This window comes from Symsagittifera roscoffensis, chromosome 7 (assembly GCF_963678635.1).
Source record: "Symsagittifera roscoffensis chromosome 7, txSymRosc1.1, whole genome shotgun sequence".
Taxonomy (NCBI): Eukaryota; Metazoa; Xenacoelomorpha; order Acoela; family Convolutidae; genus Symsagittifera; species Symsagittifera roscoffensis.
Window position 1 is genome coordinate 20,274,034 of NC_087068.1, and position 13,505 is coordinate 20,287,538.

Below are 13,505 nucleotides of genomic sequence, written 5' to 3' on the forward strand. Positions count from 1 at the left end.
CTGTGAAGGTGGATCCCCATAATTTGCGGTTTTGATTGAAACGTATATATCAGATTTGCGCATTTAATATTTAAGAAAATGAACAAAAAATAGGTCAAAAATTCCCTTCGGAAAATTTCGAACGCCGTAGAACGTGGCGTTAAATGACGAGAGACTAGTAAAATATGCAGGCACATAAAAGAGCCGCCAATTTTTCACAATCGGTTCAGTAGTTTTTGATGCACGCGTAATAATTATAACTGAAAAATTGACTTAAAACTGAATTCAAAATCATATCTTGTAGCTCAAAACATCTAGTTTACAAGTAGAAGTTCTATGCTGGTAGGCAACAAAAAAAATGCTTTCGAAATGTGACGAAAGTATAGGGTGTCTCAGCTTATCTGATAAAAGCTGAATGATTTAAATTAAATTAAGTTTCAAGTATTTAGAAAGGGATTTGATTGGTTATCAGATATGAAATAGAGCAATTACCAAACTTCGGTTTTCATAAGAAACGAAATGTATCCGAATAAAACATAAAATAGAGCAGTTCTTTTGTATTTTACTTTCTTCAATTTAGTTATATTATTACAAACTTATATCTAGGCGAGGAACATTTTCACATGAAACTGTAACCCTGCAGTTTGTACTTCATTTTTTCACTAATTTTGTACTGCTTAATCTTTTCGTTGGCATCCATCCTCTGCCAGTGCTGACACAGCTTCGGGAACTTCTGGGTTATTTTTGTCCAGTCACAGAACTGGTCAGACTTTACTACACACATCAAGTGGTACAGAGTAACATCCACGTACGTCAAGCCTAGAATTACACATACAATTTTACAGAAAGTTGAAATGCTAATTAATTTATTTATCAGAGATTTTAGAAATTTAGCTCTACTACGAAAATCTACAAGTGCTAGAAAATTAGTTTTTCTTCAAGTATCAACAAGTGCTAGCTATTCAATTCAAAAAAGTAAGTGTAAGAGACTAAAGGACATAACGCAAATTCTCCAGTTGTTCTTCTGAGAAAAGAATTTGATTAAATTCGAACAGTTCAATGGTTTAACTCCCATTTGTCTTATAGTCATGTCGTCTGAATGTCCCTCATCACTCAATCTTTTACAAACATGTTCCTTTTTTCTCCTCAATTTGACCAGGAGTTTGAAATAAGATTGCTTTCAGTTCGGAACATACTTTTAATGCAGTAGAGATTCTTTGCCAAAATACTATAATAGAAAAACATAGCCAAGCGAAGATGTGAAAAGAGTAATGAACGCAAGTAAACATAAAAAAACACTGACTTTTTTGAAACTTTCGAATTTCAAAGAAAGAAAATAGATGCCCTTTAAGCTCTTTGAATTTCTAGAACAATTTATGATCGGCGTTTTTTTTTTAAACCTGAACCCAACTAGAAAAAACTGGATCAATAGGTAAAGTTTTTATTCCGCTGGAAATCTAAAACTTAAATTCCACTTTCGAAACTAGAAATACTTCACGTTTTTTCGCGCCATTTCTACGTTCGTATTTGGAGAGCTATTTACTTAACTTTAAGCAGATGAATTTCAACTGAATTCAAAAAGTGCATGTATAGCTAAGTGCAATCATAAATGCATTAATATCTATGAATGCACATCTGTAGTTATTAGACTTTTAAGACTTTTCTGAAAAAAAATCAGCAAGAGCTATTTAAGAGTCTTCACTACGTTCATTACTCTTAATTAAAAAAGCACTTTCAAATGTCTCCAGCCTCTATGATAGTGTTAAGATCTAATTGAACTCTATCGTAGCATACACTGAATAACTGTACCTGCAAACATGTATTCTCCTTCGTTCTGCTTCAGAGCTCTGTCAAAATAGTCAAAAAACAAGAAGAGTCTCTTATCGCAGAACTCTTTGATGAAGGGTTCAGTGTACTCTTTCTGGTCCAAGTAGTCAGCGTGGAAATCCTTCATGTGATAGTTGAGATTTCCCTCCAAAATAAAATCATGCATTGTCAGATTGAGAGATCTAGCGACGGCCACTTCTGCAGCAGATTCGGGAAGCATTCCAAACAGCCCCGCTAAATACTCCTACAACGTATATGTAATGATAATTGGTTCGGAGCCTATGCAAGTTTTTCTTTATATCGGAAGCAATAATCCAATAATAAACTCATAAGGATGTTTTAAGAATTATATCGAGCTTTTTCGCTCATTTTTTTTTTCAGTTCGATTGTTTTCATGTCAAAAAATCATCCATGAGCGAACTCGTAATACGACACCTCGCAACAACAAATAATCAATTGAGCAAATTACTTCAAGTACAATCTAAACAAAGATAGCCGGTTACTGTTCAAATTAGCACAAAATGTTTTATAAAATAGTCTTATAAAATACATTTTTTTTTCAAATTACGTTTTTTGTGTGGTGAGATAGTAAGATCTGAATAAAAAAAGAAGTTAGTTATTTTTGACAGTCATAGTCAAACAGGCCAATTGCAAAACAGTTTCTGTAGAAAAATGTTTTAAATCGCGCTGAAAAATTTCGAAAACTATTTCTACTCGAGTCACGACTGAAAGGGCTATAAATGATATATAACTCGACCCATTTCAATGATTTTTTATGGTACCTGATTTTTCGTGGAAAACACACCCAAATACAAAGTTCCTCCACATTTTTCAAATGGTCGGAACAATTAGCGTCAAACACTGATTCACGCGCATAACACCAATCCAATCGTGGCGAATGTAGGTGCAGCGGAGCAAGTAATTGCTATTTGCAAATGCCTAATTTCGAACCAAATTTCTAACTTTGCGAGTTGCTGTTTTCTTCAATTAGCGAAAATTCTTTTGTAGCAAGTTGTAGCGGTACCGAGCTGACTACCACAGATCTTTTCTTAGAACTTCGGAACCTTTACCGAACGCCTGTTATATTTTGACGAATCAAACCATTTTAACCTGTATGGACGGTGTCTGACTTATCGTGAGGGACCCATTATGCACCAGCACCGGCGGAGCGTAGGCTGGAAACCCAGGTGTCTGGCCTCCTTTAGTCAGTTTGACAACCTCAGTGGGGTCATTGACCTCTTGCCAGTCTTTTCCAGCTAGAACTAACATTAGTCGGATATACTCTCCTCTACCCGCCATGGGCCAGTAAATCAGTTTGAATTCGGTCATTTAACTCAACTGGAACGCAGTCAAGTGGGTTCCGATTTTTGAATAACTATTAAATCAACCTCTAGTTTTTTTGCTTGTCTTGTCTAATACTATCGCGTAGGGGCCGGTCCAGGTGAGGTGGGAGATTGCTTGCAGACTTCCGCTTCACAGTAATTGTAAATCTTCGCAGCAATCTTTGGCCCCTACTTCAGTTTAAACGACAGTTGAATTTTTCTTAAGACGCCAATACATACAAAATTTTAAAGCGCGCGCTAATTTTTGGTCAGAGTGTTAATTTGGCTCAATTTGGGTAAGAATTGCCGGTGGCGAGTAAGTTTGCTTAAATTGGGTCTGTTGGGATTTTGAAGAGAGCCCGCATTAAGATTCTTATATGACCTATGAAATAGACAAAATAGGTCAAAATATTTTAGAACATCTACTCCCTGCGATCAAATTCTAGATCCACCCCTGCTATTATGAACATAACTCTCGAAATGAAAATAATAAACCAAGATTAAATATAAATATAAACCAATTAGATTAAAAAGACTGCTCGTATATCAAGGCGAGGCCCTGAATGTTCCGACTGCCCTTTAGTTAGTCTCGAATAATTTTGGAAAACAAATTTAGGCAAAACTATGAATTTTAAGCTGATATCTCAAAGTTTAAAGAGTTAACATTTGAGTAGGGTATAGAATTAATAAGATCAATTAGCTGCCTCAATTCAATTTGAAAATTTTTAGAGCGTGATTATTCGCCACGTGTAACGTATAAAACGAGCAGTTGAGAGCGGACACCTAGAGCTCTCAAATAGTTTATTATATAATTTCTTCATTCAGAAAGATGCCGCACTATATTTTCAAACAAAATTTCATTTTCATTCATGAAAAACCTCCCCTCTCACTATTTTAAGGTCAAAAAATCAAAAAATGCCAAAATTGAGTTTTGACAACAAAATAAGTTAACCCAATTATGGTTGTTAAACAGTAGAATAAGTTGACGCGATCAAATTTCATGATATAAACAATGCTCCAGCATTGCACTAATTTCCCAGCATTGTTACTGTAATAAATTGTGAACAAGACTGCTCAAATCAGCGCAAAACCTTGAATGTTCCGACTGCCCCTTAAGTGATATCTAAAAATTTCTGGTTGAATAAATATTGGCGAACCTATGAGTTCAAGGCTGATATAAAATTAAGTGCTTAAATTTGAGTCGAGTATGGAAGTAAAAAGACCAATAAGCTCATTGCCTCAATTCAATTTGGAACCATTTCGATACTGAAGAAAATATATCGCTCTAATTTAAGGATCGCGTTGTCGAATGAAAAAAAAAGAGCGGCCTTTAACACGATGGCCGTGAGATCTAGCCTCATTTCGGTCACGGTTGGAGGGATCCCAGTGCCATCCAGCCCAGGGGAAATCAAGACCCAAGATAGCAAGAAGGGAGTAAGGCCGGGGGCAAATAGTAACGAAAAAAAAAAGACTGGAAGGTCAAAGATCTTCTCTAGAAAAACACTAAATTCATTAAAAATCATGAATATCAGAGAAACTGCGAAGAAACGAAAATATTCCACAATACGGCACATAGAACATTTTCCATAGAAAAATTAAACAATGTACCATTAAAATTCAGTAAAATGTACCAAAGCGAGAAATTAGTTACAAAGGCTACATTGGTACGTACCAACTCATTTCTCCTCTGAGCTTCCAATTAGGACGATTAGTACAGTGCGGTTGTATTGGTGTATAATCAGTGTGATCCACGACTACTAATCGTGGATAACTAAACTCACTAGATTGTCTGGAAAATTTGGTTGAAATACTTGTTTCAAAAAGTTAGTTGTTGGGTTTAAAAGTTTGTTGTTTCGTTGAACTGTTCGAACTTTAATTTGGCTATATTAATTTAGAAGAAAATTGTCTACAAGAGCTCGTAAACGTAACTTTGCAAAACAATAATTTTTCCAATCCTTTCAAAACTAAACTAAACCAGGCAAGTTGAAGGGAACTTGAGCCATCTTAACAAAATATTCACAGAAAAATCCACGGTATGCTCTCCCACTTCCAGACTGAGTAAAGCTGATTTTAAACACCTAAAACCACTATCAGGAAATATCTATAATTTTTCAATCAAACAAGTTCACCAATATGATAAAGAACAAAACAAACAAAAATTTTATATGTCAGAATTTGAATTCAAACCTATTCACAAATTTTTCAAAATCACAATCTCATCCATAAAATATTTGAAAAATTCGAATTCCGATATCATTTCCTTACATGTCTATAACAACACACCTTACCAAGTAACATTACCTTTAGGACTTTTAGGATATTGTGAAACCAACGCTACAATATCACCAATACACGAAAAAGCCTATCGCGTAAATAATATACTCCAATTACTAGATATTTGCCAATCTACAATTCTTAATGAAGAATTATCTATAAATAATATAATAAGTAACGAAAACAGAAATACGGATTATTTCACAAAAACTCCATATTTCAAACCTACATTCAACATAAGTAACTACACAGAGGACCAACAAAAATTTTTAACAATGTTTAATTTCCAACATTCACAAATAACACAAGACGAATTCGAAAAATTAGCCAAACAGCTAATTAAATATTCATCAGTCTATGCAACATCAAAATTCGATGTTGGAAAAATCAGTTCATCACTACATCTCCCGTTAAAACCAGACGCAGTTTTCAAAAAACAGAGAGCAAGTAAAGTACCAATTCACTTACATGATAAAGTAAACAGATTACTCGACATTTTAGAACAATACAACATTATATCACCAGTAAACAAAGAAGAACAACCAAAAGGCAACACATTTATCAACCCTGTTATCATTCTAGCTAAAGGAGAATCATTAAAAATCGTTCTCGATGCTAGATACCTCAATTCACTTATAGATGAATCAAAATGTAATTGGCCCATTGAACCAATACAAGTTATTTTAACAAAAATAAACGGCAAATACTTTACAACCGCCGATATGAATAGTGCATACAATCAAATGCCACTAGATGAACAATCACGACGTTTAACACAATTTGTTATCGGAAACCAACAATATGAATTCAACCGCTTATTCTATGGAATATCCATAGGACCAGCAGCATTTTCAGCTTTTATGAGCAAAATTTTTAGACCACTAATACTCAAGAAAAACGCAATCACCTATTTAGACGATGTTTTTATGCAATCACAAACAAAAGACGAGATGTTCAATGTTTTAGAAAAATATCACCAAATACTTCAGAACGAAAATCTGAAGGCCGCCCCCGATAAATCACACTTCTTTTTGACAAGAGTTAAATTCTTAGGACATAATATAGAAAGAAAAACAATCACTCCATTGAAATCACGCATTGACGCTATTCAAAAACTTCAACCACCAACAAATAAAAAGAAAATCCAAGAATTTCTTGGAATGTTAAACTTTTTAAGTAAATATGTTTATAAAATGCAATTATATCTACGACCATTTTATAACATCCTTAGACAACAAAATAATTTTGAATGGAACACAGAAAATCAAACACGATTTGAAGAAATAAAGAAACTTTTAACTGAACAAATTTCAAACACAATTCCAGATTCAAATCAACCATTTTATGCAATGTGCGATGCTTCGAACTTTGGCATCGGTGCAGCACTATTACAATCACATAATGGTACAAATAAAATGAACCTCATATCAGCAAATTCTCGATTATTCACTCAAGCAGAGCTACGACTCTCAACTCTAATGAGAGAATGTACAGCCATAATATATACACTGACAGAATATGAATTTCTGATACTTGGATCAAAACATCCAACAGTTCTATTCACAGACCATAAACCAATCATCTTTCTCTTTACACAAAAATCTAACCCAAACCACCGAGTTTACAGATTTCAACTAATTCTAATGAAATTTCCAAACTTACATATAGTTTGGACTGCAGGAAAAAATCTTGCATTACCAGACACCTTAAGTCGAAATACACCACCTGAATTACTTACACGAAAAACAACAGTTGAAATACCCAAAAACATAAAATTCTACCTTGCAGAAAACGAAACATCACCCCGATTGGAATGCAAATATGCAGTAAAAACTGATATTGAACAATCACAAATAAATAATTTACAACATTTCCCACTTTATTTAGATTGTCAAAATAATCATTATGAAGTTGATCTACTTGGAACATCAACTTTCAAACCAATCCCATATTCTCAATGGATCAAAAATAACACCCAACAAAAACGAACAAAACAACACCCGCCTAAAAAAGACCATTTTCCACTAATTGAAAAAGAAGATTTAACTGATAAAATAAATTTATCAGGACCACAAACAAATGATTCAAAATACACAATAAATCAAGTTTTTGACCTTCACGACCCACTTGATACAATACCCTTATCTAAATTCGAAATTGAAAACATTTTTCTCCCTCCAACAGAAACGATTACAATTTCAACACTGAAACAATATCAAAATCTTGACCCGATAATTAGACAACTAAAATCATGGCACAAATATAAAACTAAACCTATCAAAGCAGATTCAACCATTCTAGGAAACAAAACACTCCTCCGATACTTTCGCAAATTTAACAACACAACAATTAACGAAAATACAGACCTTTTAGAGTATAACCTAAATGAATCTACAGTTCCATGTCTCCCTTTAAGTATGATTCTTATAGCTTTTAATATTTCACATACACAAAATATTAAAGGACACTCTGGATCAGAAAAAACATATTCAAATTTTATACAAAATTTTTATTTCCCAAATGCACAAATTTGGATAAAAGTACTATGCAATGACTGTATAGTATGTCAACTAAATAAACCTTACCCAAATCAAAAACAAATAGCACAAAAACAAGATTTTAAAGGACAAAGCTTGTACTTTAACCATCGTATCTCATTTGATACCAAAGGACCAATTTCACCCTCATCCGAAGGAAACTCCTACATTATGGTAATTGTTGACGCATTTACACATTATGTAGCACTTAACCCAGTACCACATTGTAACGCTTATTACGCTTACACAACACTCTATGAACACTGGATAGCAAAATTCGGACTACCAGAAATTTTAGTTACAGACAACGGTACAGAATTCATAAATAATGAAATTATCACACTATGTCATTTATATAACATTAAACACAAACCACGTACATCTCATGCACCTTGGACAAACGGCTTAGTCGAAGGTATGAACCGTTCATTACAAGAATATCTTAGATGTATCATCAACGGAAATGATACAAAATATACCGAATGGTCAGCAGATGTAAAATTATTTCCCTTAGCGTATAATTCACAAATCACGACAACTTTAGGAATGTCACCATACGAAATGGTTTTTAACCAAAAGCCACGCAAACCAATAATGTTTACAGCAAATTCTCATAAAAACGCACAAGGTTATTGTCAACCAAATAAAGACTCAATTTGTTATAACCTACCTTTACATACACACGATGAAGATCATTTTCATCACCCACAAATTCTTAAACTAGCCTCCGGTACACACACCGAATGGATTCTAAATAGAGATAAAAAACACAATGAAATTTATCAAAAAATAACAAAAAAGTTATTACAAAGACAAAACATTAATGAACAAATCAATTCACGTTTTACACCAGCCTCCGAATTAAAAATTGGAACATTTGTTTTAATACCTAATTTTAATACTCAAAAAGGAATTTCTAAAAAATTACAACCCCTTCGAAAAGGACCATACCAAATAATTGCAAGACCCACTGATGTCACATATAAAATTACCGACTCAAACAAAAAAGAAATCGTTCAACATCGAAACAACCTATTACCTTATTACCCAAAAGAATACGCACTCCGCGAATTAACTCAATTATATTCTTTCACAGGATTAAAAATCATTCAAAATGAACCACATCTGAAAAACACAGAACAAAATGATAACCCCACCGAAAATCAAAACACAAAACCAATCGCCACCAAAAACAATACACAAAACCATAAAGAATCCCCAAAACAAAGAAAAAATAGAAAAATGACCGAAAAAATAATACCCCAAGAACAAATCGACAAATCAGAAAATAGAAAAACAACAAGACTCCGAAATCAACCACGTAAAAACTATAAAATATTCATCCCCCAATCTAAAATTTTAAAGAAAGTGGAATTTCAAAAGTAATTTTAACATTATACTTCACAATCTTGAAACCTCCGAAACATTTTTCATTTACATTTTTCAAAATAACATGCTGACAAGTACGCAATAATTCTAGTTCAAAATAGACCAATAGGATTCATCCAATCCGTCACTTTCTCTAACTCAAACTAAGACCAATTAGACGAATCATATAGAACTCCAGGCACATCTATAACTATAACTTTACGACCTCCAGGTCAAAAATAAGCAAACCACTCCAACTTGACAACTAAAATAAATATCACCATAATACCGTACCCCTCCCTTATCTAATAACCCAAAGATCAACAATATTTCCCCAACTCAGACCACGAATACCCCCAAAACAAATTTGTTAACTTAGCCTAAAGTAACAAAATGAACATTTTAATTAGCCTAAAGTATAAAAATCTCACCATACCCCGGATCATTTGACAAACAAAAATAAAGAAAAAGACGACCTCCCAATCACCATGAAAATTGCCCCCAACAATTTTTTACAAAACTCAACCCACTTGTCAAAAAACTAATAAATAATCCGACCACACTAGAAAATCGCCTCGAACAGCAAAAAATATTCGACCAAGAGATCATTTCTTAAATGCTCTTCTCTCAATCAGTTACTCAAATACTCATAAATTTTAAACATTTTTTTACAATACTTGAAACCTTTATAATATTTCTTTTTGATATACTTGAATCTTTTCTAATAATCCTAATCATTTTTTGTAACATTTTTTTAATTTTCTACACTATACTCGAACTATTCCTCCAACTTTCCAAAACCCTTGATTATATCCAAAGGTACGATTTATACAACTTGTCTAAATGATACGAACAATTTTCAGTAGAACTGATATTTTTTTATTGTTTGTAATTTTCATAACATTTTTATCATCCCTCATTTTGACCATATGTAAATGTATAAAGAAAGCAATCTTCACATTTGCCCTAGCAACAATCCTCCTAATTCTTTTTTTAGAAGAATATTATAATAAACATAAACCTTCCCACTAAAGTAACAATTCAAAAATCCATCAAAAATTGCTACCCAACAGTCACAAAGTCAGTCTTCACCGACATCATCCCAAGATAACCAAACACCACCTTCAATTACTCAAAATCCTCAAACATCTACACGAATTTCTTTTCAAGACAATCCATACACTTTTGAAGAACGACATGCTCGTTTATCAGAACCACTAGAACCAGTTCAACGACAAGCACCTCTAAGCGAACCAACATATAACCTATACCCAACACTACCACAAGAACTAAGTAGAATAAGAAATCCTAGTCAAAACCAAAATACAGTCGAAATAAATAGACAAATTATACATCCTCGACGAAACAGAAATTTTCAAACTCCCCGAGTTCATTTTGATATACCTCAATCCCCATCACAAAACACTCCAGAAAACCCCATTGGTATATTACCAGAAACCCCTACGCTTCTTTCACAACGTAGCACCTCAAGCCTACCATCAGATTACTTAGGTTCAACACCAACATCTGAACAAATACGTGAAAATCCCTTTAACCCCCCAAACCAGGCATCACGACTACCATATTGGACAACACATTCATTTACACAAGGTGAATTAAATTTAGTCAATAATCCAATAGATATTTCTACGGATACAACAACATCCTCATCACTACCAGAAACATTATCACTACCATCAACACCATCAATAAGCCAGATTTCACCACCACCTTTTAACTTAAATTTTCTAAATAATCTCGACGCCAGATATCGAGAACAATCATCAATAAATATTCCTTTAAGACTAGATTGGAATACATTTACAGCACCTCCACCATTATTTGGACAACATCAAGAAAGTAACCGCCTTCATAACTGGGCACTTAATAGATTACAATATCGCCAAGATATTCACAACGATATCCGTGATCACAATATTCAAATACTCCAACAAAACAGTTTACAATTAAAGTTTGAAATCACAGTTAAGTTAAATAATATTACCCAACATCCCTACCCATTAAATCCACCTAACATAACAGCTCAATCACTACCACCACCGTTTATAACTACTGAAGTAATATACAAATACGACAGATATACCAAAAACACAATTGGTTACATTACATTTTATAATCCATACTCAGGATTATCATACACATGTATATTCTAAAATTATTAATTTTTCTCCAACTCCTTTTTCTAGTAATCTCAAATCAAAACATAAACCCTTCCCCTCGTACAGGACCACAAGATTTATTAGTAACACATTACGATTGTGAAGAAAATGAACAAAAAACACTACATAAATATGCAATAAATCAAGTATCACAATGTGAAACAGAACCACAAGCTATAGAAACCACAGATGTAATAGCAACACTCTATTCAAAAGCCCGAGCAACAACAGTTACAGGTTATAAATTCACAGCAACATTTTCCGAAAAGAAAGTACATTGTTCACAAGTCTCGAACGGAAACAAAAACCGACTTGACCATGAATCATTCTATCAGAGTAATATAGAACGTCTTTTACATCTCAATCCCGACGATTGTAAAAGTGAATTACTTAGACTAAACATCACACAAAATAAAAACTCCGCAAGAAAGTTAGTTAATTTTCAAGTTTTTTCAGACTCTGTACATCAATCACAACTTGAAAGACACCAAGGACATATAAAACTAGACGAAAAATACCCGTATAACGGCGCACACGGACGATTAACCTATGACCTACACGATAAACATTGGATACCACACATTGGTATAAATGACCCATCAAACTGCAAAGCAGACACAAAAAATAAAGGATACCAAGAAATAATGTTTTTCGATTGGAAAATACAACTCGAAAAAATACAACTAACACGAGATTTATCAGATAATACAATGATCTATCAAGGAATCCGATTACCTTGTAAAAATGATCAAGGTTATTGCGACCCTACAACGAGAACACAAGCAACCATTGTTTGGTTCCCCGAAGATACATGTACAACATTTCAAGTAGCAAAAATACACGCTCGTATGATAAAATTTCACGAAAAATATTTGATACAATCAATTCCATATGAACAAGTCCATCCATCACGAAAACTAAGTTCTAATTTTAGAAACATAGACAATATAGAAAATAAATTGACACGTTTTCAAATATATCAAGAAACAGAACTTGCATGTAAATACAGGAATCCACTTCACAGAACACAATACTCTGAAATATTAGTTGAATACGAAAAAGGATTCGACATGACCACTGGAAAAGTAAAAATCGACCCATATGCCACAGGTCATCCTCCAAACGAAGGAACATCCTATATACCAGTTAATTTTGAAAAAAGCAACGGACAACCTGGTGGACATCTAAAACCCCATGACACCAGAAGCACACGCTTACAAGAATTATCACTAATGAATACTACATATTTCGGTAATATCCACTATGATATTCATTTAGATATGAAACTAGATTATACAATTAGCCGAATTTTTCAAGAAATGTCACTCTCCGAATTAGAAACACTACACCAACTATGCGAATTAGAACGAACACAAATATTACAATCACTTGCACTAGCAGTATTAAAAATACCCTATGCAGGATACTTATTATCTGGAAATAGATCAAATTTTTTAGACTATGAAGGAAACATCTTATGGTTTTATACTTGTACTAAAAAAGTATCACCACTATACGTTTTTGAAGATAAACGATGTTATAAAAGAATCCCTATCTTTTATAAGAATAAAGTACATTTCGTGGATACACTTTCACGAAGAACCTATTTCTGGGATACCGCAGTCCCATGTGGATCAGAAAACAGCCACAATGTAGTACAACTAAACCCTGATGAAAATAAATATTATCTTCTCACTCCATATCCCACATTAATGCAATCACTCAAAAAATTTTCACCAGAAAGCATTCGCGCTATTGCTCGAAACCCAAATATAGACTTACAATCAATAGGAATCTATTCAAAATCAGATATTCAACATCACATTAGAACACAACAATTCCAAGAATTATTAACACAAATGGACACTATACAAAGACAATCAATAGACCAAAATTTACGCAAACTTGCAGAAACCGCAGGATTTGCCGATATCTACACGCAAGACTATAGCGGATATTTTAAAGACATTAAAGATTATATATATCTAAACGGTGAAAAATACCGTCCCCAAGATATA

The 13,505-nt window shown here is 33.5% G+C and overlaps 2 protein-coding genes across 3 annotated transcripts in view; one reads left to right on the forward strand and one right to left on the reverse strand.

The window, feature by feature from the left end:
- The window catches only part of LOC134851834 (protein scribble homolog), a 363,789-nt gene that overhangs the window by 211,248 nt on the left and 139,036 nt on the right, over positions 1-13,505 (forward strand). The gene's annotated exons all lie outside the window — the stretch shown is intronic.
- LOC134851943 (probable glutathione S-transferase 7) lies at positions 599-3,135 on the reverse strand. The gene is made up of 3 exons (XM_063868218.1): positions 2,917-3,135; positions 1,789-2,050; positions 599-798 (listed from the first exon to the last, which is right to left on the reverse strand). The coding sequence occupies exons 1-3, from the start codon at positions 3,133-3,135 to the stop codon at positions 599-601; spliced, it is 681 nt and encodes a 226-aa protein (XP_063724288.1).